The sequence below is a fragment of the Corvus kubaryi genome, unplaced genomic scaffold, assembly GCF_017639235.1.
Source record: "Corvus kubaryi isolate FWS band 111438036 unplaced genomic scaffold, C.kubaryi_AGA036_p1.0 37352, whole genome shotgun sequence".
NCBI lineage: Eukaryota > Metazoa > Chordata > Aves > Passeriformes > Corvidae > Corvus > Corvus kubaryi.
This window is the reverse complement of record NW_024581114.1, coordinates 3249898-3275582: the sequence shown is the minus strand read 5'-3', so window position 1 is coordinate 3275582 and position 25685 is coordinate 3249898. Positions and strand designations below refer to the sequence as shown.

General features: G+C 41.9%; 1 protein-coding gene across 4 annotated transcripts in view; it reads left to right on the top strand.

Annotated features, from left to right (window-relative positions):
• The window catches only part of CTNNBIP1 (catenin beta interacting protein 1), a 28092-nt gene extending 3441 nt beyond the window's left edge, over window positions 1-24651 (top strand). For 2 of the 4 annotated variants that reach the window (XM_042032193.1, XM_042032192.1), the window contains exons 2-5: window positions 12830-12919; window positions 15568-15689; window positions 16151-16241; window positions 22660-24651. In XM_042032193.1, coding sequence (XP_041888127.1) covers window positions 15594-15689; window positions 16151-16241; window positions 22660-22718 — 246 coding nt within the window. In that variant the 5' untranslated portion in view covers window positions 12830-12919; window positions 15568-15593 and the 3' untranslated portion in view covers window positions 22719-24651. Of the gene's footprint in view, window positions 1-46; window positions 136-12829; window positions 12921-15567; window positions 15690-16150; window positions 16242-22659 lie in introns of those variants that run through there. The other 2 variants (XM_042032194.1, XM_042032191.1) reach the window with 2 other exon arrangements.
• Window positions 24652-25685: the final 1034 nt, after the last annotated feature.

Below are 25685 nucleotides of genomic sequence, written 5' to 3'. Positions count from 1 at the left end.
CACAGGTACAGGGGGTGCCTTTTTAATTTTGTGGCATCACCCCTTACGTCACGAGGCGCCCTGTTCCGCGGTGTCCGGACAGCCATGGCTGCGTTGCTGTGGCAGGTGAAGTCGTTCCTGCTGAAGCTGCCGAAGGTGCGCTGGAGCCGTGGGGACGGAGGGCAGGTGTCACGGCCGCGGGCCATCAAACGCCGGGTCTGCACGCCCCGCTCAGGGCAGCCCCGTCTGCCCGCGATGCTCTCGGCATCCCGGCTCTCGCCTGGGAAAACGCCTCTCGGACAGGGTTTAGTAAAGGGCTTCCCTCGGGGGTAATTCCTACCTTGGCTAAAAATTGTGTTTCTAGAGCCTCTGAGGCAGCACTCGGTAACTTTCAGTTTAGATGGACGGTATTTGTTGGCACACGTTAGTTTTTTACCTGTTGGGAAGATGCGTGAGAGAGGGACAGCATCACCCTCTGGATCAGAATGTATTAGTGCTCCAGAGACAAATGAGACATGATCCTCGTTTCTGCTCACCATCCAGATGTGCTTCATCAGGGCATGTTTGCCTTTCAGACTTGGGTTTGCTTTCTCTTCAAGAAGAGAATATTTTGCTCTGTTATATATCATCTTTTATTTGTCTATTCCTCATCTTGGCATGTTGAACAGGATGAGCTTTGATGCTCTGTGAGATGAGCATGAGACATTCTGCAGATGTGAGGATTTAAAAAAAGGAGCAAAACACCAAACTCCAGCAGACTTTGGAGGCAAGTTAGGTGTGCTAGTTCACAGTCCTGGTCGAATCTGGCTCCAGTATGGTGAGAGGCATGTTTAGAGAGTATTTAAGAACACATTTTTAAATACATTTACAAAATCTTGCTATATTTAGTTTTTTTGGCTGCTGAACTTGCTGGCTTTCAATTTCTTTTGGCCTTGGTTATTTTTGGAGCTCATGTGTGATGTGAAATAGCCTGCTGAAGAAGAACCTCTATGTAAATGGTGAAAAATGAGGCCAAACGTGTACTTCAGTTGGGTTTATTTTGAAAGTACAGGTATTCAAGGTGAGGGAGCATACAGAAAGCTATGTGTTGTTGCTTTTAAAAATACAGGCTTGTTTTCTTGCCAAGCTAAAAGCTACTTTTGCCACGACAAACAGATTCATCTGGAAAATGGTGACAGGTGTACTTCAGATACATTTCTGTTGCTTCACTTTGTCCTTAGCTGAAAAAGCATCAACAGTTTTTGTCCCTCTGGCATCTTGGTAGAAACTGGCAGCTCCTTCGGTGTAATTTAGAGCTGTTGGTAAGGGGATTTGTGTGCTGTCTTAGTTGATGTGGTACACGGAAATAATAAATCTATGAAGCAGTGTGTAGGACTGGACAAATGCAGAAGCAAAGGCCATTTTGGAAAACTTAATTGGTAATGGGTTGGACCCAAATCTGCTTTAAAGCAGTTTTGTCTTTTAGTTCATTGTAAGCATTGCAACAAGTTATGGAAAAGTTACATAGGACAGAAAAGTGCTTTCAAGACTCTTTTTGACATCCAGCTGGGAAGACAGTGAAATCTTCAGCAGGAAACTCATCCCCTGGGCTGGCAGGAGTCACGGTGATAAATCCCCTTGTGATCACCAGAGCCGGGGCCGCACTGGCCGGAGCTGTGTGGACAGCGAGGGCTGTGGCTCACAGGCGGGAGCTTCTGTCCCTGTCGTAACAAAAATTAGTTAATGCTCCTGAGTGTCACTGGACAGAACATCCCGCTGAGTGTTTGGGAAAGCAAGTTCTGAATCCCAGTTTTGTGGGAAATCTGTAGCTGTGTCAGTTTCTGCTCTATTCCATCCTTTCCCCCATCCAGGGTTTGAGAGTACTTCACTTTGCAAGAGGAGAGAGACGTTTCCAAAACAATTTGTGTTGTTTTCTAAACAGAACCAAAAGTGAATGGAAACAAAACCTAGATTTTGTTTTACTAACAATTAATTACTAACAATGACTGTGATACATATCTGCTGCCAAAAATTAAAAATCATCCTGCACTTGCATATGGGCAAATAGAGCTAATACCTAAATGTGCCTGATGTGGTGAAGCTGTTAAAGGTTGATGCTTTGCCTAGGAAACAGTTTGTTAGAAATTGATCTATATATGTGTTTAATATAAGTTTTTCCTCTCCGAAGTGTTTGTCGTCTGTGACCAACACAAACATTTATGTTTTTTACTAAGTATTTCAGTTCCTAAATTGGTTGTTGACTGCAAAGCACCCTCCTGAGCATCTGACCTAGTTTGAAGCATCAAACATCCACCCAAGTGCTGTGCACGGAGAGGCAGTAGGGTTTTATAGGCTGCTGTTGGATATGCTGGGAGAAACTTCCTGGAGAATTTTTTCCAAAAAGAAGTTTGGTATCAGAAGTATTTCTATACATGCACAGGCAAAACTGTATTTCTTTTTACTGCAAGCTGTCATCAGATTGGATTTCCTGCTGAAATGCAGCAAGGACAAGGCAGCTGTTACAGCTGCACCACACCATTGGGTGTATAGTGCAGAAGTGATGGGGAGAATTGTAATCCTAACAAATGTGCCATCTGAAATCACTTCTGCACTATACACCTATTCCACATCCAGTGTTGGTAATTTAATGGTCTTGCTTCTAAGTACAAGGGAGAAATGATATGCAAATAGTTTTGAAATGTGCTAAAAACTTTTTACCAAGTAACTTAATTTCATTTAGGAAAAAAACCCCAAACCACTTTGTTCAGTGTTGTATCTCTGAGAATGGAGGACTCTTACAGTTCTTTTTCCCTTTCAAGAGCTGTGCCCTGTCCATGAGCTTCCATTGGCATGAGAGTGCAGATAGAGCAGAGTGAGCAAAACTAGAGGTGAGAAGAAATCAAAGATCAGCAAATTAACCAAAACCCATTAGTTAGTAGTTGAATAAGGAGAGCACTCTCCTGACTCTCAGATTTATTTTCAGCCTTGGTGTTGAGGAAGCATTATATAACAAATGCTGAAAAAAGTGAGGAAAGCTCATTCTTGTTTCTCCTCACTGCTGGTGATCTGACAGAATGTTACAGAGCTTATGTATGGTTTAAATGTCAGTCTGAATTCAGAAAGTGTAGTCATACTTCTTACTTTTCAGTAAATTCATCCAAGTTTTTAAGGTATCAAATCTGCCAAGCCTATTTCTGTTTTCAAAAATAATACAGATATAGTTATTAATGCTATCTAAAACCAAACAAAACAGCCTAATAATCTCCAAAAAATCCCCAATAATTTCAACTTCTTGCATTATTGGAATTCCTGTGACTGACTAAATGAGCTACTGATTGGGGTACAGAGATGGAGTCAGTAGATTTGTACAACCATTCCACTTGTCTCAGGATGTTCTGTTTCATTCCATGCAAATACACAGATCAAGAATTTATTTGATTTTCAGCAAGTCCATTTTCTCTTGTTATGAGGGCAGCTAAAAAATATGGAAACAACTTAAGTAATCAACTCTGTTTATGACCATGACCAAGCTCAGAAACCTTCTGACTCAGTTTATCCTTCCATAAAATTAGTTGACTACTTCACATGAAGGTGGAGATGTTTAATTAAAGTGTAATTGTTTTGCCGCTGAACTCATCCAGGTCCTGATTCAATGCACACTGAAGTCAGTGAGGAGCTTTTAATTAATTTCCTTGAGCTTTAAATAAGTACACATGGACGTGTACCTTTAAAGGAAATGTGACCTAAATTTTTGCAGCCGAGTTGCTGTAAAGGAGAAGTATAAATCCTGAAACAGCTTAAGGTAAATTGAAGGAAGGCTTTTTGTAGAATTGAGGAGAAGGTAGTGCAGCTGTGGAATCTCTGGTGCCTGTTGCCATATTAATGTAATTTTAATGGAGTTTCCTAACTTTGAGTGTGCTGGATCTTATGTGGAAAACTGAAAATTTCTTTGTGCCTTGGCAGCTTGCTCAGTTGGTTGGGGGAGGCAATATCAGACTTCAAGATAAACACAGTTAACTGAATGTTTATACAGAACCGATCAGCAGTAACACTTAAAATATAATTAAGAGTTGATGCCAAATTGAGAAAAATAGGAGCATTCATGTCTTCTCAGCTGTCTTTTTTCAGGAATGTCTGTAGATGCCAAATAATACTCATTGGTTTATGTGGAATTCGTGAAGGGTTTTGCTTAACTTCAGAGGTCAGAAACGTCAGGTTTTGCTAAACAGAACTTCTATAGCTGAAATCGTGGTCAGCAGCTACAATGAATTTAGTAAAATAAACCTTGCACAATTCACATCAAACTGTTTGCAACCATTCTCTTACTGTTTCACTGTCAAGATTCTTAGTTCACTAGCTTTTACAAAATATGTTTTAATCTTTATTTAAAGTACTGTATGTGAAATAGCTCGTGTGAGGCACTACAGTTTTGGCCCCTTGTTTTTCATATATTCATTTCATTGCTCTTGGTAGCTGCAGTTTTAGATTTAACTGCTATCAGCTCCTGCCTTTTGTTGAGCAGCTGTCCTTTATAAAGGTGTACTCTAACTGTGCTTATGGTTTGGGAGCTGCAGAAATCTGGCTGCACTTCCAGTCATTCTCTTTGCCCATTCTGCCTTAAATTGGTGGCGGCTGGGTGCAGTCCTGCTCTTGGAAACTTCTGAAGTGATCTGGGATCTTACAGTGGTTTTAACTTGTGTAAGAATCAGCTGGTCTTGAGCATTGTTGCGAATGGTCTCTGGGCTAACTCCTGTTGTTACTATTGTTTTGTATTGGAGTTTGATTAATCTAAATAAATATTTTTACATATGGTTGCCTTTAACGTATGTGTGTTGTGTCTTGCCTGTGATTTTTCCAGTTCCATTGTGCTCAGGAATTAATCAGTCCCAGAACCGATGCGGCCTTGCTAAAACCCTTAAGGCCCTGCAGTCCGTGGGTGACTTTTCTCCAGCCCACATGTGTTTGTACAGTGCTAAAGGGACTCTTCAGCTGTCAGACCACTGACCCCATGCAGGTTTATGTCACAGTTCACGGCTAATATAATTAAGGTAACATTCAGAATTGTGGCTAGGGAGGAAGGAAATTGCATCCATTTTCCTGAGAGGTAGGAAGTCTCTTGCAGGCAAGATTTCCTTCCTTGCAATCCCACTTGGCCAAAACATAGGGAAAGCAAAATGTCCGTGGTAAAATTGGTGCGTAATTAGGCATTTGTTTTAAACTAGTGAATGTTGAAAGTCCTCTCTTAAAACTGACAAGGATTTTTTTTCTTCCTCTCTCCATCGGGTATCTTTGCAGCAGTCTTGTTTGGTGACCTAAGAAGGGAACAAAAATCCTTTTCTTGTGCTTTTTGTTTCGAGTAAGTCCTTCAGAGAAGAGAGAAGCTGGCATACTTTTGCACATATAATTAAAAGAGCTACTGAGACCAACCTATGGAACACTATCCAGGAGAAGTCTAATGGATTATTATTTTATGAAGGTCTTAGGAGCAAAAGTCTCTTGCCCATATTATCCAGTAACATTACTGATGCTCACGGATCACTGAGGAGGCAGAGTTTGTGTTCTGGTTAGTACCAAAGAGATGATCAAGGCATGTAGCCACATTAGACAAATAGCCATTAATTCTTAGTTCAACTCACAGCAAGAGCTATTAATAATAGATCTCTTTAAATGGATTTGAAAATTAAATCTTGATTCAGAACTGAAACCTCTTCTTTGCTTTTTTTGGTTATTCAGAGCATCCATGGGGAAAGCAGCACAAAAGATTTTTTTTTTCCCAAGGCAAGATAACTAGGTGACATAAGGGCTGTGTATGTCACATTTTACAGCAAATTCTATTGATGTATGAGGCCAGAACACTATTTCATGTTGTTGTCCAATGGTTACACAGTTTTGGTAGTAAAGAACTATTAATCTGAAAGTCTCTGGTCCTAACAATGTAGTTTGATACAGTGTTGCAAAATACTAAAATGCTAAGTAGTCATCAACCTAATAACAGCTCACGTTTTAATTGCTTCTAAAAAATCTAGTTAGCCCTAATCTCTCTACTATAAAAGATTTATGGGCATTTGCAGTGTGAAAATGTGTGTCTGTGACCTGGCAATAATGATGTTCAGGGGTCAGTAAAAATTACAGGGCAGCACAGGCCACATTTACATTGAAATCTCTCTCTGATACCTGGGTATCTGTAGATCCTGTGTTGATGAATACCAGAGAAATGCCTACAAATACATATAGATATATATAAAATATATAGATATATGTACACACACGGTGGGGAGAAAGCCTTTCTGTGCCACCACTTGTGACCTCTGCCATTTCAGGTTAAATGTACCCAGAACTGTGTACTTGGGCTGGGAGAAGTTGGTCATGCCAGCACAGGGAGTTCGACTCCAGAAATGGCACTTCTGGCCCTCGGAGGCTTTTACTGTATGATTGTGAATTGAAATTCAATGTCATTGTTATTTTAACTGCTTACAGATACTTACTGGAATTTTTCCTGTTCTCAGTTAGGATTTTGCCTGTTTTGATTAAGGATTTTTGCCCTGCTTCTGCAGGAGGCTGGACCCAATGACCCCACTGCGGTCCCTCCAAGCTCACCCATTTTGTGATTCTGTGATTTTAGACTGTTGTCTTTTCATTTTTGATTGGTTAACAGTGTCACTTGCCTTTTTGTTAAAGTTGTCTGAAACATCAAATTTTTGCACTAGATGCAGTTTAATGTCAAAAATCTGAATATGAATACACTATTAATGAAACTGGTTGGGAACATAACAAATATTGAAGTTCTTCACCATTAGCAGTGCTGGTAATTCTGACTGTCCTTGTTCATGTTTCTGTTTCCTGTTCTGTTTTAAGTCACTTGAGAATTGCTGAAGAGGCAGAAAAAACATCCTGCTCCTTGGCACATTCACATACCTGCATCAATTTTGACATTGTACTGGGTCGTGGAGGCTTATTTTAGGTTCATTATGAAGAGAGAACCAATTTCTTGCTTCTACAGTCAAGTAACTCTTTATCAATGGTTATATTTCATGAGTGCAGTGTGTTTATGTCCTGTGTATTGTTGTTTTTTACCCCATTGGCTTTAGTTTCTTGATTATAAATGTCCCTCTTCAGCAAACCCCAGACTTAATACTAATGATCTGTAAGTTCTCAGGGGATCCTGAGTCCAGTGTTGCCACTTTGTGCAGAACTGCTTTGAAAACGTGGCTTTGGTCATAAAACTGATTGACCTGGCCACGATTAATGGTCTTCCTGTTCCTTGTGCGTTTCTGGGAATTGGCCTTGGCTCAGGTTCTGCCATGACCACAGAACAGGCCTGGGGACTGTCATTGGTGTCAATAATTAATAGTCAAAAAATATCACACCTCATAGGTGTTCCATGGGTACGTGTGTGGACAATGCATGGCATGCCAACCATATAAAATGGGGTGGGTATGTTGAAAATCATTTATTGATTCCTGTAAGTAGTTGATAATTTTTACCTGTTGTTGTTCCATTTTTTCCACTAGTTTATGATTCAAATTAAAATAAAACTATGAAAATAGAGCTAATTTCTCAGAGAAAAGAAAAGGCATCTCAAATCTAGGCCTATGTGCTGGAAGCTTCATTTTCTGCTTCTGAAATAAAATATTTGCAGATAGATCCACACAAAGCTTTTCTGTACTGTTCTATTTTAATGATGGATGCTGAACACTCTTTTAACAGCAGTAATTCTTCAGTGTGGGATACCTGGTAGTTAAATCGTTGGCTATCTGTCATTAGGGCCTAATTTCCTGCCTAGAAGATTTGTAACTTTGTTATAAATAGGAGAAGAGGTGCCTGAGCCTCTGTGGAAGATGCCCATGATTAGGACGAGAGCAGCACTCATCCCTCCAGCTGTTGGGCAACATTGTGAGTAAAGTATTGGAACATTCTTCTAGAATTGTTTCTTGGACTGGGATGGAATTTGTGTATAAACTGTAGCGAAGTGTTGTCACTTTTTAAAGAATTTTTGACACATTCATCTTTGAAGTGTGAATACCTTTGTAAAATGAAAGGCTTTTTTTCAGATTTTGTTGCTGTTACTACATTTAATTTCAGAGGCTTCAAGTTGACTGACGTGAACTGCCTAAAACCCTGTGCTGCCTCTTTTAACTGTATGAGATGTGAGAGGTGCCTTCTCCTTGAGAAAAGGGGGGAAAATCATCTGGTTTGTGTGTGCCTGAAGGTCAGGAGGCAAATTTTTAATTTCATGAAAGTGGTGATTATGATGGTAGGATTTTTTTAAATTTATTTTTTAAGTCAGCTTGAGCATTGATGTAAGAAGTGTTTTGGTATATTGGGAAGCTCTATGGAATGCACTTCATTGCTACTTTTGAAGTCCGTTCTGAAGCTCTTAAAGGTGATCCAGCACTGGGGAGAAAAACCCCTGCTTGTGTTCATAAATGTTTCATGACTAAATGGCAATGTTTTGGGCTGTTTCCTGTCCCTCTTCAAGAAGGAGGACTGTAGCATTTCTTTAAAAATTTAAATCTAACATTTAAGAGATATGAACCTATCACGGGAGTTCCAGCAGTAAATTGACCTAAATCTGACACTGGGGTTTCAGATTCTGAAGTCAGCTAAAAGGTAGCACTGAACATAGAAATGAAGTAAAAAAAAAAGGTATTAAATATTTCAGCTCTTACTGTTCACCTATAAATAGGTAGCTGTTATGAATTCTTCATTGTATCCCTCTGGAGATGGGAATTAATCCAGTCTCCAGCTGCCTGTGAGTGAAGGTCATGAGTCAGAATGAATTAGAGGAAAATTTGTAGCAGGGTTTTTGCAGACTCTGGTTCCTGACTTCAGGTTTCAGGCTCCAGCTTGGAAGGTTTTTTGGGCTCTAGCTGTTCTCTGAAAAATGGCATTTGAAAATTAACAAGGCTTACATTAGGGGCAGCATCCCCTTGCACTTCCAAGCTTCCCAGTATGACCATGTTTAAGCACTGAAGTGCTCCGTGGTGTAACTGTGGAGGGTAATGGCTTAACCTTGGATAATGATATCAGAGAGTCAAAGGGACCCCTTCCTGCTGCTCTTAACTCCACTTGGGTAGAGCAAAGGGAACCTGCAGTGCTCGGGTTTATTCACCATAACTCCTTATCTGAGCTTTTATAATCCTATCCTATTAATTGAAGGTTTAACTGCCTTGAACAGAACCAGTCAGATTCAACAACAACAAAAAAAGTAGCTGAACTAACTGCTGTTGGATTTCTTTTGGCTGTAACTAGAAATGCTACAAGATATTAAAGAGGTAGTCAGCTGTGACTTACATTTTAAAGAACTTGCCAGATGGCTGCTCTAAGTACCCTAAATTATTAAGACTGAATATGTAAAATACTACGTTTTCCAACAGCTTATTGCCTTTTTATTTTCTCCCCCCTTAATTTAGGCTGTGCAGATTCCTCAGTTGCACTTTGTGTTTTCCTATGCCAGTAAAATGTGGTTGTTAGGAATTTCAGCATTACAGTGGAGTACAGTGTTGGGGGGAATATGTAATTTGAAGGAACAAAAGCTCATGTTGCTTTCTCATTGCATTAAATGAGCATGGCTTTAAAACTGAATGGGATGCTTAAGTAGCTTCCTTTATGCAAAATTTATAAAAATGCAGTTTTTTAGTGTGTGTCTTTTTCTGTTGAGATGTGAAATTTTTGTTTATTTGAAAAGATGACAAGAGGGGAGTCAGAAGAATTGGGGAGTTCTTAATTATGAACTGATCTGCGGCATTGTCCAGCAGAGTCCCTTCCAGGTTTTGCATTCATACCAGTGTAGGTGGAAGTGAAGGAAATACAGTTACCAATCTGTAATTTTCAGTGTTGGAATCTTCTTCTGAAGGCGTTCAGTCAAAACAGTTCTTGCTGGTGAGGCTTGAGTTTCCTTAGGAGCTGTTTCCATCTGTTGGTAAAACAGAGAAGTTAAACTGAGATTGACTACAGATTTCTCCGGTCTACATTTTTCTGAAGTGAAACCCCAGTAGCTGATGTTCTAAAGCTAGTTAGGAAGAAGGAATAAAAGGGGGGGCTAACTGCAGTTACAGTATTTTTTCATTATGTACTGTTGTGTCTGGGGTCAGTAATTGACGAGAAAGCCACAGTGGTCTTTTAGTTCATTTTTGGGAAGAAATATATTGTATTTTCATTAAAGATTTTTCAGAACAAGTAACAATGAGGAGAGGTGAGAAGTATTCCTTAATGCTAGTGGAAAAATTGGAAGTACTTAGCTATTACATTACTTGGGTAATATCCTTGTAAAGTAGCGCGGTGTTTGTAGGTGTAGAAGTCCAGCTCCTCATTCCAAACGCGTGTCTGGTTTGCTCTGGTCTCTGACTTCCTGCCTTGCCAGGACCTGCAGCTTCAATCCACAGTGCTTTGTGTGAAGGTGCTGCTTGTGCTTGGTTTGCCAAGGGCCGGGGTTGCACTCAGCCTTTCCCCAGCCCAGGAGAGGAGTTTGGTGGGAGACAGATGGGGATGTCAGGCGTTCTTGGCTCTGCCCAGTCCACATGTTGGGCCTTGCTGAGCTGAAGGAATTCCTGAGATCCTCACCCAGCCCACTGCAGGCAGCATGGGGAGGGAAGTGCTGGGCTGCAGGACAGCTTTCCCATCTGTTCCTGGCTGACCTCCTGTACTGCTTGGGAAAGAGGGGGGAGTGTTTTCAAACTCAGATTTATTGCTTTAGCAAAGCTGGGCTGGCAGTGTTGGCTGTAATATATAGATCCTTGGTTTTTATTATTCTGTCATGTGAATCATCTTAAAAAATAAATGAGAATTAAATTTCATTGCCTGTGCCTGGCAAACAAGGGAGAATTAGGTGACCCAGTTATGTCCATTTGTAGTATGTTGGATGCAGCAGGACAAGCTTGAAGTGTTTGGTCTTTGACCACAGTTTAGTGAAGAATGCAATCACTCCTGACTAACACTGCAGCTTTTGAAATGCACGGGTCAGTCTTTTTTGTGAAAAAGGAATGGAAAACTGCCACTGGGGAGTAGATCCACGTTTAGCTGCCAGAGGTAAGCACAGACAGCCAAAACTTTCCTGTTGGCTCTGCACATCTGCCTCATCCTTACCTGGAGAGACCAGTTCCAGATCTGATAAACAGTGCATTCTCTGTGGCTTCACCAGCCTTTGGCCTCTCTTCCTGTAGTGCCATCCAGGACATGATTCCCAGAAATTCAGCTGAGATCCCATTACTTCTCTGCTTAGGCCAGGATGTATCAGTGACTGTGTCTCTGGGCTTTGGAATTACTTTGGCTATTCATTCCCTTGGATGAACAGTTTTCCAGTGGAGTTCTGTTGATGCTGTGGGGATCCCTTCAGTCCAGTACACAGCAGTTCTTGTTTTTCTGTCCCCCTGTCTGGCTTTTTGTGCTGAGAATACAAGTTGAAATACTGTTCTCCAGGAAATGTTTCTCATATGCAATATAATATTGGCAAGAATAGGTAAATACATTAATTCTGTGTTTTAAGTATAAACACTGGGATTCATTAGTGCTGTTGATAAATTTGTTGGTGATGTATGGGTTGTAGAACAGAATCAGTTTTTATCTTTGCTGATCAGCTGACGCTCAGCTGCCAGCATCCTGCCCTTGGCATGTTGCATCCTGATGCTGGCTCAGTTTTCTTAATGCTGTTGTAATTCCGTGATGTGTACTTTTAAAAACATGTTTCTTTTCAATGAGTGTGCCTTACATTTTAGCTTAAAAACTCATTTAGCATCACCATGTTTGGGGAAGCAGCCTGATCTCTTAAGTGAGAGAACCTCATGCTGGCACTTTGACCTCGATTCAGCTTTTCTCTGGGTACAGAACATCTGAGTAGCTCTGGCTACTCCAGTGTTGTTTCCCTCTTGGTGAGGACATCTGCATGAAGTGGTGAACAGCCAGGAAAAAGTAGAATTAGTCTAGATGAGCTTTTGATTTTTGACCACAAAAAGGGAAAAAAAAAAGGATAAAAAAGGGAGAGTACGTTTGGTACATTTAATCTGGACTTTATTAACAAATGGTGCAGGTGTGCATATCTACCCTAATCAGAAATTCTGCATTAACTACAGCAATTTATGCTATTTTTTACATGATTCTGGCTGCAATGTTGTCCTGAGTAGCAGCATTTGTTGTTTCCTTGCACATTAAAGGGGCTTGAACTGTCACTCCATTTGTGACATTGAGCTTGTCTTAGAGTCTGATGTGATGGATAGGAAGTTATAAATTCTTACCAGGCTCTGATACCCGTTGTAAAAGATGTTCAGAAATGTGTCACAAATCTAAAAAATAAAAGTCTCTTCTGTCTATTGGGTGATTGAATGTGAGGTTGGTCTGAAAAATTCTGTGCAAAGAGTTTTCCAGCCCAGCTTTTGAGTGCCAGTCCTTGTAATTGCTGTATTCAGATAACATAGGCACAGTTGAAAACAATAATTTTGGTCAAAATCAGCATGGTTTACATTTCTCCCTAGTTCTTCTCAAATCCTTGGTAAGTTACACCTATTTGGGGGTTTTTTACTAGAAGAAATTACATATCACAGTGTTTGTTGGTTTTTTCCAGGGAGTTGGGGTTTGTGCTGAAAGCTTCCTAAAGAATGCAAAGCTTGAATGCAATTCATTCTCAAGTGGTTGGGAATCTCATTGGTACGGTCAGGGTGGAAATCTTGCAGCTGAAGAATGGCTTGATTTAAAAAAACTTACTCTTTAAACATAAAAAGGTTTTTATGTTTAACAGCTCCAGGCAAGTGTACAGTTGTATGAATTTTACCTAGACCGTGTTCTAAAGCAGACTGGAAGTGAAGGTGTATTGAATTAAGGGTCTTTCTGGGGTTCAGCTGTGTATGTTCTGTAATTCTTTGCTCATTTGTTTTCACAGGGCAGTTCCCTCATACATTTTTCCCAGCTCCTATCACTGATCAGGACTGAACACGTGGATTATCTGATCTCCTGTGGTTTTTAGAAGCAGGTATGTTGGCATGGAAATCTGGTGTTTTGTTGGCTGGGGATGGGGCAGTGGCCACTGATCTGTGTGCCAGAAAGATCCGTGGGGGCCGGGAAATGCTGCTTAAGGAACGTTTCATAATGTGTAGCATATGAATGTAGCTTTCTGGAGAGAGCAAAGATGATAAGTACTTTGATAAGATTTTTCAGTCCTTCATTTGCGAAGGTGGATCGTGCTGTCTTCTGGGCTTGGACCAGCTTTGTATGTGGGTTTGGAAATTTTCTCATGTAGCATATGCTGGGTAATGTTGTCATCCTAAACTGTGTCTTCTCTAAGCTTTATGTAACAAAAAACCAGAGATATGTTCACATTTCTCGTGCTGGGGTCTCAGTGCTGTTTTAAGACCTTTGTCTTTCCACTCTGATGTCATCGAGTAGGAAGAGCTGTGGTGGCTGTTGCTCAGGATAATTGGGTGGTGTGGGGAGAGCAAAGTGCTATTGCTCTGAAAGCTTAATTTTACCTCTTTATACATATTTTTTGAGCCATATTGAGTGCTTTTTTCCCCCCTATGCTGCCTACTAATTATGTGAAGCATTCACTGAATGGGCAGGCTTTAGGATTTTTATCCTTCCTGTAAATAGGTGGCTTCATGCCAAACCCATCTTGGCTGAAGGTTACTTTAGAAGAACCAGGCTTAGCTAGGAATTCCCATCGCCCCTTTTTAAAGTTTGAAAATTAATAAGCAGCTAGAAGATAGTTATGGTGGGAAGCAATGAATAGACTCCAGGTCTTGTAATACCTGATGTGCAGAGGAATGCTGAAGTGGGGTCCTCCTCGTTGGCATGGGGGCAGCTGTGGCAGTTTCTTGGTGCTTGTGGATGGTGCCACCTATTGATGTCCCATACGTTTTGTTTCACTTTTAAACGATAGATGTGCTGATACATTTCAGCTTTCGCTGCCATGGTTTTTCTTTTCTCAGTTGATTGGTTACTATACAGCAGCTTCCCTTTTCAAGTACAGTATTTTTTTTAAGTGTTTATAATATTAAGAACCAGTCACAGCCTTTCAGACTGGCTTGGTATCTTGATCAATGTTTATTGTTTTATCAGTCTCTGGATGTGTATAACTTAATGTCCCTTGCTCACTGTCTTACTTTGTTCATTGTCTTACTACTGGCATCACTTGTGATCCCTCAGTAAATTGCACTGTGGAGTATATAGTAGAATAATCCAATTTACTTACTTGAGTTGACACTACACAAAAATATGGGATTGTTTAATTCCCCCTTCAGAGAGCAGTTTGCTGGTTGTATAAAAACCCCCAACAATCATCACCTTGCATATGTACAGGCTGCAGGTTTCCAAGCAGAACCATCTATAGCAAATCAGTTTCATGCAGATCTTCCCACTGAAACCTGTCCAAGAAGGACTGGTGATGGATCTTTCTCACTTTTTACTGGTGTTATCTCCATGCTCAGTTATGTGGGTGGCAGAGCCTGTCCCAGCAGCTGCTGCTGAAGTTTGCATTACTTCTGACTCACTCAGGAGGGCCTATGTGTAATTTTAAACGGTTTCCACACCCAGATTACTTTCCCTTAAGAGTAATAATGAAAATGAAGTGAGAGGAGAGGTTGGTAATGACTGCAGGAAAACATTACAGGGAAAACTTGTCCCCCCTTGTCCTGTCACTCCAGGCTCCTGTAAATAGTCTCTCTCCATCTTTCTTGTAGGGTCCCTTCAGGGGCAGTCAGGGGTTACATTTCTCCACCACACAGCACTGGTAAGGGGTTGGTTGAGTTTGTGACACTGCTGGAATAGTGTGTTACTTGAAGCACCTTTATTTTTTACATTTCAGGTTAAGGTTTTTACTACTGTTGTCTTAATAAACATGGTTCAAGACGGTTTTTAAAAGCTGCTGAAGAGAATGCCTGAATGTTTTTTTTTGTCTTGGTAAACACCTTGTTGTGGAACTTACATAATTACCAGATACTCATATAATAAAGTATAATCATGCTTTGTGCTATAGAATTTGGATGGCACAGTCTGTTCATTCCATAACATCATTATTTTTATTAAAATAAGAAGCAAAAGCTCAGCTTTTAAATGATACTCTTTCCCTGCTCCTCTTAGCTCTGCTTTCTCTCCAAAACCATTTCATAAATTTTAATAACTTTTACAGTAACGCAGTGGCCTGTCTTATAAAGGAAAAAAGAAAAAAGAGAGAGGAGGAAGACTTAAGAGTTGAGATTTCACACAGCTTTTGTTTAGCCATTGCAGACTTGATTGCTGTGCATTCTGCATCCTGTTTTCATTCTGCTTGTGCTTATTTATGGAAAAAACCCCAAACCATGGACTCTTCTGTCAGGGTGATTCCTTCATCTAGCTCTTAGAATTCCTTTTCTACTTGTGCAGTAACGTAACCACAGATAATGAGCTGTGGGGATGTGAACATGAGCCTCTGTGAATGTTGCAATTGCATATGTAAGCCCCAGTTCAGTTGCTCGTATTTTTAAGGATTTCTCTGGGGAAGGATGTGATTCCTTACTCTCCCAGGATATTCAGTGATCTGCCACTGGTGAAAAACAAGTATTTTGGAAATGAAACTTTTCCTCTATTTCCTGTTAGATCCCACTGCCTATTTTAGTTTGTCCTTTTCTGATTTTGTATCTCCAGGAAATCCAGGAGCTGGCAGGAGGGGAATGAACCGTGAGGGCGTCCCCGGAAAGAGTCCGGAGGAGATGTACATCCAGCAGAAAGTGAGAGTCCTGCTCATGCTCAGGAAGATGGGATCAAACGTAAGATGCACTTCATGGCCCATCTTTTGTGGGTTTTCAGACAACTTTGGACTAACTGGGGTAGTGTTTGTTGAGATGGGCAGGCGGTGGTCTGGTTTTAATGCTGAATTGTTTCAGCCATCATGGATTTAACCCTGATCAGTTAAACACAATTGATTTTTGCTTAAATGTTATGAGGCTTGTGATGCCTGAAACTACCATATATAGATAAATGATTTAAAGTTTTTCATTATTGGAAAAACAGCCAAGTAAAGCAGCTGTTTTAAGGTGACACTGAATCTGCCCATGAGTTCATGATGAACCATTTTGCTGCTGTGTCCTTGCTGGTGGTCAAGCTGCACAAATAAGGGGTGATTCAGCTGGTGAAGAGTAGAGCAGAGGCTGGTGTGGTGCCTCTCAGCGGGGGCTGGTGTCTGCAGTCTGTGTGGTTCTGGTTTTGCTGAGTGCCTCTGTGCCCCCAGCTGACGGCCAGCGAGGAGGAGTTCCTGCGCACGTACGCGGGGGTGGTGAACAGCCAGCTGAGCCAGTTGCCCCAGCACTCCATCGACCAGGGTGAGTTCTGCCCCCTTTTGCCTTCCCCTGCCTTCCCCTGCCCTGGGCCTGCTTCCCCTGGCACAGCAGCCTCAGGAAACCCCACCTTTAGCTTCCTGTACTTCCAGAATAGTGTGCCACCTGCTGAAACCCATCCTGCAGTCCAGGGTGTGCAAGTCCTGGCTTGCAGTAAGCTTTGGAAGAGAACCAGAGCGAACTTTTTCAACAGGTGGTTTTATTTTGACAGGTAAAGTCAGTCTGATACTGTTAGGATGCATTCTTGATAACACTTTTGTCACCAAATAAAATGGAGTCATCCAACAACGTCTTCTGTTTTTCACATTTCCGTGAGTGTGTGAGTGAAGTGCAACGTTACTGTTCCAGCAGAGTAAGAGGGAATGATTAGCAGTAGGAGGAATTTGTTTCCCATTGCATTTCTTCCATTGCACAATGTAATGAATTTGCAGACAGGGGTAGCAGGCACATAATAAGTTTGCAAATCTGCTTTGGTTTGTTTAGATTCCCATTAAGGGGATGAACTACATGCTGGTTTTGTTAATTCTTTGTAGAATTAACAGTAAACAATTGTGTGGAGATACTCTGAGTCCACTGATCTCATCTGAACCTGAATGTTTCTTACTGGATTCCTCTCCCTCCCCTGCACAGCCCTCGTACCAGATCACATTCATAATGTGCAGTTTGGAATTGAAGGAACATTGTAAGACTCATGCCAGAAAGAACTGAGTTGAGCAGAAACTTAGTATAGATCTGAGACATCTAGAAATCCATTACAAACACAACCTGCACAAACTTGCTGATGTGTTTTAAGCCTGTGTGTTCATTCCTCGCATAGCTGGGGGTTGATGGAGGTGGATACTTGAAGAATTCTGAGCCAAAATAGAAAGCATTTCTGCCAGTCTAAAGTGAGAATTTGCTTGTTTCTTGTCAGAAACGGAGGTAGACACGTTCAGTTAAGAGAGACTTGGTTGCAGTTGGGATTTTTCAGCATTATCCTTAAAAGTTACATTTTTCACAGTAAAATCTATGCTGAATTACCTGCACTTTGGCAAAGAAAAGATGATAAAATCAAAAGTCCAGCCAGGGGACACAGATACTTCCTACAGCAGTGCCCCTGCACAGCTGCATCCAACTTCACTGTCTAAACTGTCTGATTTTACTGTGAAATTAAATTTTCTCACCTTGCAGAGGGCTTTGGAGACTCAAAAAATTGAGTTTTGATGTGACTTTTAAATGTTATTAAAAGAGAGACCAAGAGCTCCTCAGTCTGCTTCTAGACTCCCTAATTGGGCAATACAGGAAATGTAAGAGCTTCACACGTGGTTCAGAAAGTTGTCCTTGTCCCATATTTGAACAGTTAGTAACTGATTTCTCTGTCACCATTTTCATAAAAGTCCGTGAAGTTTCTTAGAACTTTGTCCATAGGGAAGTGAAGTCCTCCCTGTGGGTGCTTGCTTTGACAGAATCTGAGGCTCTGCTGTCTCTCTTGGGAGATTTGACCCCACACCTACCTTCAGTTGTCCAAAATTATAATTCGTCTGGTGGTCTGACCATTAAGATTTTTCTTGGTAGGGAAGAAAAGAACAAAGAAGGAAAATAGTTAAATATTTAGAAGAGTGGGAAAGGATGTTGGTTCTTTTCATGTTCAGAGATGCCATCTCCAGATTAAGCAGTGAACAGTAAGAAGTACCAATGGAATTGAGGAAATGTAGCCAAATAACCTATTTCTTTGGAGAAAGATGAAGCTGTAGTGTGCTGTACAGACAGAAGCAACTGCAATTTATTGCTCAGGACTTCGATTTTCTTAGCAATCTCTCCAGGTTTCTAACAGTGAGTAATGATAATGCTCTTTGCTTGCTGCTGCCTGTACCCTCTGCTGCGTGCTGGGGTTGGTGAAACAGGAAGGCTGAGTATGAAATTCCTGGGAGCTGGGGATACCGTGACATATGTGCCCGATTTTCCACCTTGAGGGAGATCCCATCTCCACTAGATGGCATTACCTTGTGCTGAAAAACCCCTGCAAATCCACACACTCACCGTTCTGCTGCTCCAAGGTTGCTTAAAGGAATTTTCCTCCCTACTTTTCTGTTTTCATTGAATCTCCTCTGGAGGATTTTTTTTTCCTTTATGCAACTTGTCTTACACAACAACAAAGAGGGGTGTTATTTAGGGAGTAACTTACACCAGGTTAGCACTTCAGTGGATTTCACAGTCCTTTGTTCCATAGCAGGACAGGTTGCTCTCAGCCTGACTGGTCCCTGACGTATCTTTAGAGCCATTTTCCTCCAGCAGGCACAAAAGACACAAAGCTGACTTGACATCCCCATTTTGTTCCAAAAAATAGAGTGACACTGTTGGCCTGAGCACTCTGAGAGCTTTGTTATGGACCTGCAGGTTTCTGTGTGTGCCTTAAAAATGCTGCAGTCTGGCTCCAGTTCCAGAAAGGTTGTTTTGGTTTGTTGGGGTTTTTTTAACAGGAGTATAGAGGATGGGTGGTGTCGGATTTTGTTAATGTATTACAGTCTCTGTTGCATTTCTGATGTGTTTCTTTTTTGTGCATCCATGATCTGCTGTCTGAGGCTGGTGGTCCCCTAGCAGTTACCTGAGCAGGACTGCTGAGCTTGTCCCTGTGGTGCCACTGCTGTGATTTCTGATCAAGATCAGTGGCTCCTGTGTGTGAGCCCCTTGGTTTGACCACAGGGAGTCACTGCAGCCTGTGTCCATTGTCTCAGCCATGGGACAATGCACTGAAGGAAGAAGTTTTTGGTGTCCCTGCTGAATTCAGGCTTGTGCCATAAACCCTCCATGAGCCACTGTTAATACCAATATCTCTGACATTTGAAGTCCCTCCATGATACTCTGTTTGTTGTCTGAGGATCCAGCAATGGAAGTTAATGGCTAATTGATCAAGAAGCATCTTGGAATATCTCTGTAATTTTTAATCAAGCCTGAAGGCTGAGACTCCCCTTCAGTTTATGCTTATTTTTATTGGAAGAGGATATATGATAATTGAGTCTAATATTAATGTCATGCTTACCTTTTTTATAACCATTTTATTTTTCAATCATTGTTAACACCTATTATGAAAGTGCAAAATCCAGGGTGTTTTTCTTTACTCAGGGAGCTCTTTAGCTGACATCTGTGGAGTGTTTGTTGTTTGTTTTTATGGCTCCAAGAATAACTGAGGAACCCTGAGGCATGTCAGTTCAACCAGTGTGTGTGCTGGAGAGGGGATGTAATCCTGAGCTGTTTTGGGATATTCACACATTGGTCTTGCCTGCATTGCAGCAAGAACCAACGCAGCTCACGCTTGTTAGGGCTCTCCAGATTAAAAGGATGAAATTCAGGATTCCTCACGTATTTTTGAGTACAAGCAAAATGCCTCTCAGGATGTTTTATGCACAGAAGCATCTCCTGCATGAGCCCCATATTCCCTGTGCCCCAGCTCCTTCCATTTCCGAAGGGTGGGCTGGCTCTGGGCTCGCTGAAGGCGCTGCTCCGGCAGGTCTGGAAATGGAAGCAGTGCAGGGAGGAAGCACGAGATGGGAATTGTGCTGAGACCTTGGCGATTGCAGCTCTGGTGTTCCCATAGCAACAGGAGTGTCGTGCTGGCTCCTGGAGGAAGCTGGTCCCATGGGGAGGGCAAGGCTGAGATGCAAACACGTGCCTGGCTGGGTGAGATGTATTCTCTGGGTTGTGGGGCACCAAAACCACCCCAGGCAGCTTGTGGGGTTCCAGGGGCAGATGGTGATGGAGAATGGAGATTGAGCTCTGCTCAGTGTAGTTTTATTCTGTTGAACACAAGGCTTGTTTTAGTGTGCTGATCCTCTCAGCAGAGCATGGTGCATTTTTAGAATGGCAGGCTAGGATGCTAATACTGGGAGTTTCAGGGAAGAGTTAATGTTTAGAAGATTGTTGCTGGCAGGTGGTTGAAGAAGTGTATGTATGCAGAGATCTTCTGTGAAGTGAAGAATTTCTTTTTTTAAACTTGGCAGCCTTTAGAAATTCACAACAGGCTAAACCTTCTGATCTCTAAATGCTTTTGGGGTTTAATTAATTCTGCAGGTGACTACAAGCAAATCAGGTGTACGTATCTATTTATCATTCAAAGAGCACTTGGAAGCAGCAGCTGTTAGAGGTGTCAGCATCTTCTCTTGTGTTAAGGTAGTGTGGTTTTAATCCAGCCTGTACCCTGCTGGGTTCATGTCTCTGTACCCAGGTACTTGCTGGGCAGCACTGGCATCAGTCCCCTGGGGAAGCTTTCTGCCATGCAGGTGAGCTGAGGAGCAGCTGAGCTCAGTGTGTGTCTGCAGCCCTCCCTGCCCTGCAGTAAAGTTGTTTGACCTTCAGCTCATCTTGGCTTGCTAAGACTGAAGAACAAGTGGTGTAGAAGAATTCTAAATTCAGCAATTCAAACAACTGCAATTGGAGCATAATCTCAGCAGAATTTTTTTGGAAGTTAGTGGGGTAAGATTGTCACTATTACTTTCTAAGATAGGACGTAAGGCCACCAGTTAATTATTGTTAATTCCTAAGAAGGATGAGGGTGAGAAAGACTAAGGCAGAAGCAGTAGAAAAAGTATTTGAATGTCTAAAAGTCTGTGGCAGTTAAAGCTTTGCTTAGAAAAGATGGGGAATATTTCATTTGTTACGTTGTAAGTCTCTATTTTGGGATAGAAATGTGTGCCCAGAAGAGGGACAGCTGTGGAGAGAGAAGCTGTAAGTATAGATGCAGGTCAGGTAGAAGTGTGCCTTTGTTATTGTTCTGTACATTAATTGCTGGAAGTGCAGAGCTCGGTGAGGATGTGCTCAAAGCAAACGTGGTTCACCGTCCCATTGTCTCAGTCACGGGCTCTTGGCCATGTGCAGCTTAACTTTGTAACCTGTGCTCTGCTTTTTACATTATTTTACTTGATTAGTAAGAAAACATCCGTTGTGGGAGCCAAGTGGGCCTGCAGGAGCAGCTCTGTTCACTGGTACTCGAGTCCCTGCTTTCCTTTCAGCACACAGAAGGCCCAGCTCTGTTCTCTGGCAGTGTTTGTGTCTGTACACGAGCACGGGCACTGGAGAATTGCTTAATGAGCAGCCTCGTTAGCTTGGTTTCCTTTAGCTCTGGGTAGTTTGGGTTACAGGACAGGGCTGGAACAAAACCTGCTTTTGTGCTGAGAAATGTGGATGACCTTTTTCTGGACAAATGTCATGCAGGTTCTTTTGCTGGGGGACACCTCCAGACATGGCCACGTTCCCTCAGTGGCTCTGGAAGGTTGGAAGCTCGGGGCAGGCAGGAACACGGAGCTGTGTTCAGGGGGCTCGGGGGTTTTCTGGGATGCAGCCCCCTTTCCTGCATGGGATTGCAAGGAAACTTGTAAGAATTTAGTTCCCATTTAGACACTGGAAAGGGGAGACCCTGGGAAAACAGTGAACATCTGTTCAGTAATCCAGCTCATCCCTGTGCTGAGTGACGTGTCTGTGATTTCGCGGTTGCCAGGCGACTCCAGCTGCTCCTGCACCTTAAAGGGATGCACGGAACACTCAGTGCCAGAGGTGCTGCTGGAGCTGCCTTTGCCTCCTTAATGCTGCAGCGTGGGGACCTCCCTCTCCAGCACTGAAGGGTTTGTCACAATCCTTGCAAGTGAAATCCTTGTTTTTCTTAAGAGGCTGGTAGGTCTTGCGTGCTTTAAAATCAACAAGGCAGCTTGTTAATTCTGAGCTGGAGCCTGGTGCTATATATCATTTATGTTTTGATGAAGGAAGAAACAGTTTGTGCAGGAGATGAAAAGGGAGATGACTGCAGGGCTTCTGAATGCTGGCAAGAGGGTGCATCAGAGCAGTTTTTGATGTAGTTTTATATAAGATAAGGGCCCTACATATGAAAAACAAACTACTGCTTGGTCCTTAATATTTCCTCCTCTGAGTACATATAACAAATAAATTGTGAAGTGTATAAAAGTAAATGTAGTTGCATTTTATGAGTATTGATTTAGTTTTTAAGGACATTAGCAAGGGGAATTTACAACCATTTTTGACCACTTTTCCTGCTATATTGCAACTGAAGAGCAGGTTAGATAACTGAGAACTCTTTTATCTTGTGTGCAGGTGTATAGGCAGAAGTTGCTTGGGGCACAAAACTGAGATTTGCTTCTTGATATGCCAGAGGTAAAAGACTGGAGGAATTTCACACACTGATGCTCCTTCTGAGTTGAATTTGAACTTTGCAAACCCCAGAAGAGGATTCTGTGGAGCTGAGCAGTTACCTGACTGGAGCAGGCAGTGGTGTTGGTTTTGGCATTCCCTAGTTTGTCATCTGCTTCTCTGTTGGTTGTAAGGATGTGTGGAATGACAGTTTGGGTACTGCATCTCTCCACTGTTCTTTAAAGGAAGTAATTATGGCACAGTTTTCCTGTATCCATTGTTGTTGCAGGTGCTGAGGATGTTGTGATGGCATTTTCCAGATCAGAGACAGAAGACAGAAGACAGTAACTACAGGACACCTGAACAACACAGAACTGGAGAAGACAGTGAGATTCCTGAAGATAGAGGAGGGTGGCTGAGAATTAATAAGTTCCTCTGCCCACCCTAATTGTTCCTTGGTATTCCTTCTCCTTTGTAATGTTGTTTCCCTTTGCCCAACCCTCAGAATGCATCTCACAGCCATCTATTCCTGTCAGATTTTGCAACTCAGCCAGGCTGTGTTCATTAAGGACAAACCTAAAAATGTGGTTTTGGTTGGCTCAAAGGGACAGGCTGTGGTTGGCTAAAGGAAGGCAATTTTTCAAACTTGACCAATGGAAACCTTTTATCTCACATTTTATTTTATATTTTAAGGAAAGTCTCTTGACATCCTACTTCTAAAGAAGCTTTTCATGCTGTGGTGCTTATTTAGGTCAAACTTGTGAATTTGAAGAGGGTTTGATTTGGCTGCATAGAACTGGAAGCAACTTGTGATTGGGTGACAATGCAAAAGCTTTCCCTTCAGTTGGCTTGCAGGTATTTTGCTGACTCCAACATTTTCATTGCAGGAAGCTGATGTTTTGGTGCATTGGTTATTTCTTTATACTTATTGACTTGGGGGGGGAAGACAAATGTGCTTTGCAATATTTATTACATCTAAACACATATAAACGCTTGCTTTTGGGGGGTTGTTTTGGGTTTTTGATTGGCTTTGAAGTCATGGTTTTGATTTCCTTTAGGCTGCAGTGTTTCTGATGCAATCAGTTTTTCCATACTCAGCTGCTCTGTGGCCTCGAGCTCTTTTGGGAGCATGTGTCAAAGCAGATTTGGTTCAAGAAGTCCACCTGGCCAGGCTGGAGGCCGGAGCTTGCAGCCCTCGTGGGCACTGGGAGGCTGTGCCCGAGCCCTGGCACACCTGGCTGCTCAGGGGCTTCTCTTTGCTTCCGACAGAGGAGCTGTAGATATTTTGCAGGAATTGCAAGAATGAGATCTATGGCTGTGACATGAATTTGCCAAATTTGTAAAGAGAATATGTGAACTTGTTTAAAATACTACAGAGTTCCACTTTAACCCTTTAATTGCTGCACAAGACTAGCTCTCACATTAGGAACAATTAATGATCATTAACTTAAATCCAGCTTGCACTGGGCTTTAATAAACTGAACTTTCTAGTCACTTGAAAAATTGTACATGGTTTCCCTCCTTGCAGCTGTTTGGTGATAGGGAAATTCTCTGGATCCTAGGATAATAGCATGTTCTTGAGGCACTGCTCCAAGAGGCAGCAGTGCTGCATTAGGCTGTCCAACACTGAGTGTACAGGTGACACTCTCAGGTTTACTCTCTCTGTAGCTGCAGGGCCTTAAAACACACACAGACATTTACAGACTGAAAAAGCTGCAGTGAAATTCCCGAGGTGCACTGACTGTTCAGGAATCTGCACACAGTGTCCAGCACTGCTGCCTAAAACCAAGCACTTCATTTTCTCTCATGTGTGCAGGTGGTTTTTACAAAACTTCTGGATTTTGCTGTGGGTTGCACTGACTTCAAGATGTTTCAGAATCTATTAAAGCTGAACTCAATTCACCTGTTCCTGGTTCTTTTCCTATGGTTGTTAATTATTTGCAGTAACAATTCTAGAATCTGACTGTGACAACATGACCATTTTCATGGCAAGAAATTCTGCTGACAGGATGCTGTTGTGGTCTCAAAATGGGGGAAAAGCTGGAGAGAAACCATGGGCTGTCTGCAAAAGGAAGAATGGACTTGTGAGCACAAGGAAGAAATTATCTTGAGCAAATAAATACTGTGTAATGAGAGCAATTGTACATCTATTTATGAAAACGCTCCTTTTGATTCAGTTGCAGCTTTGTAAAGTTCTATGTGAAAGTAAATCTTTTACCCCTTTTTGTTGGGGCCAGATAAGAAATTTCTTTATTAAAATAAACCAGGAATGAGCCCAAAAGATTCTTTAGATTTTGACTTGGTCTCCTAAGAAGCACTTTAATGTGAATTTGGTGCAGGGGGGGGGCAGCCCTTACAGTGTTGACTGAGGGGGATATGTGTGATTCTGGCTCGAGGAAGGGGCTGCTCTGTGGTGGCCCTTCAGTGCTGACATTCATCATCCCTGGGTATCCATGGCACTCCTTAGCTGCTAAATCTTTTCAAGAAGAAAAGTGTTTATGTGGTTTAATCTTTTCACTAAAAATGTAACTGGTGGGGGGGGGGAATACAGTTTTTAATAGCTACTCTTGTTTCGTACTGATTTACTACACTGCTGAACTGCCAAATGAAAAGCACTTGGCTTCACCTTTGAGAAAGACTTCCACATGCACTCCAAACTTGGGGTCTTGGGTAATCTGTTGAGAAGGATATACTGAAAAAAGCCAGTGTGTTGTATAAACAAGATGATACGGGCTTCAGACATTGGAGGAGTTGTGGTCACTTGGGAATATTTGTGCTTGGTTGTTACTTGTGTGCTCTGCCCCTCCCCACTGGTGATTTCTTTACTCTCAACCAGGGCTGGAAGATTTATAATGGAAGAATTCATATATAAATTGAGGAGAAAGTAGTGGCCAAGAGGGCTTTCCAATATTCCCTTTGAATTGTGTTTCTAAGCATTTATCTTCTTGCTATGAAAACAAAATCCCTATTCCAGCTGTGGGGTGTGGATTAACTGGGAGGTGGAGAAGCCCCCACACAGGACATCAGCATGATGGACTTGTTTATTGTTTGAACAAACTTCTCTAGCTTTGCCATTGTGCTTTTGCCTTCTCAAGTAAACCATTACTAATAAAACCAGAAAATCCAATGTTTTAGAGACCTGAGTTGAGCACAGATGTAATCTGAAATATATTTGTAACTACAAAAGGCTTTATAGTCCAATTATCAACCATATAGTGCTTAAGGCATTCAGAAAGGGAGTGTAAAAGCTTTAGAGGCATCTTCCAAGAAAAGCACACGCTCTTTGGGTGGTCTTTTGGGGAGAAATGTTCCTTT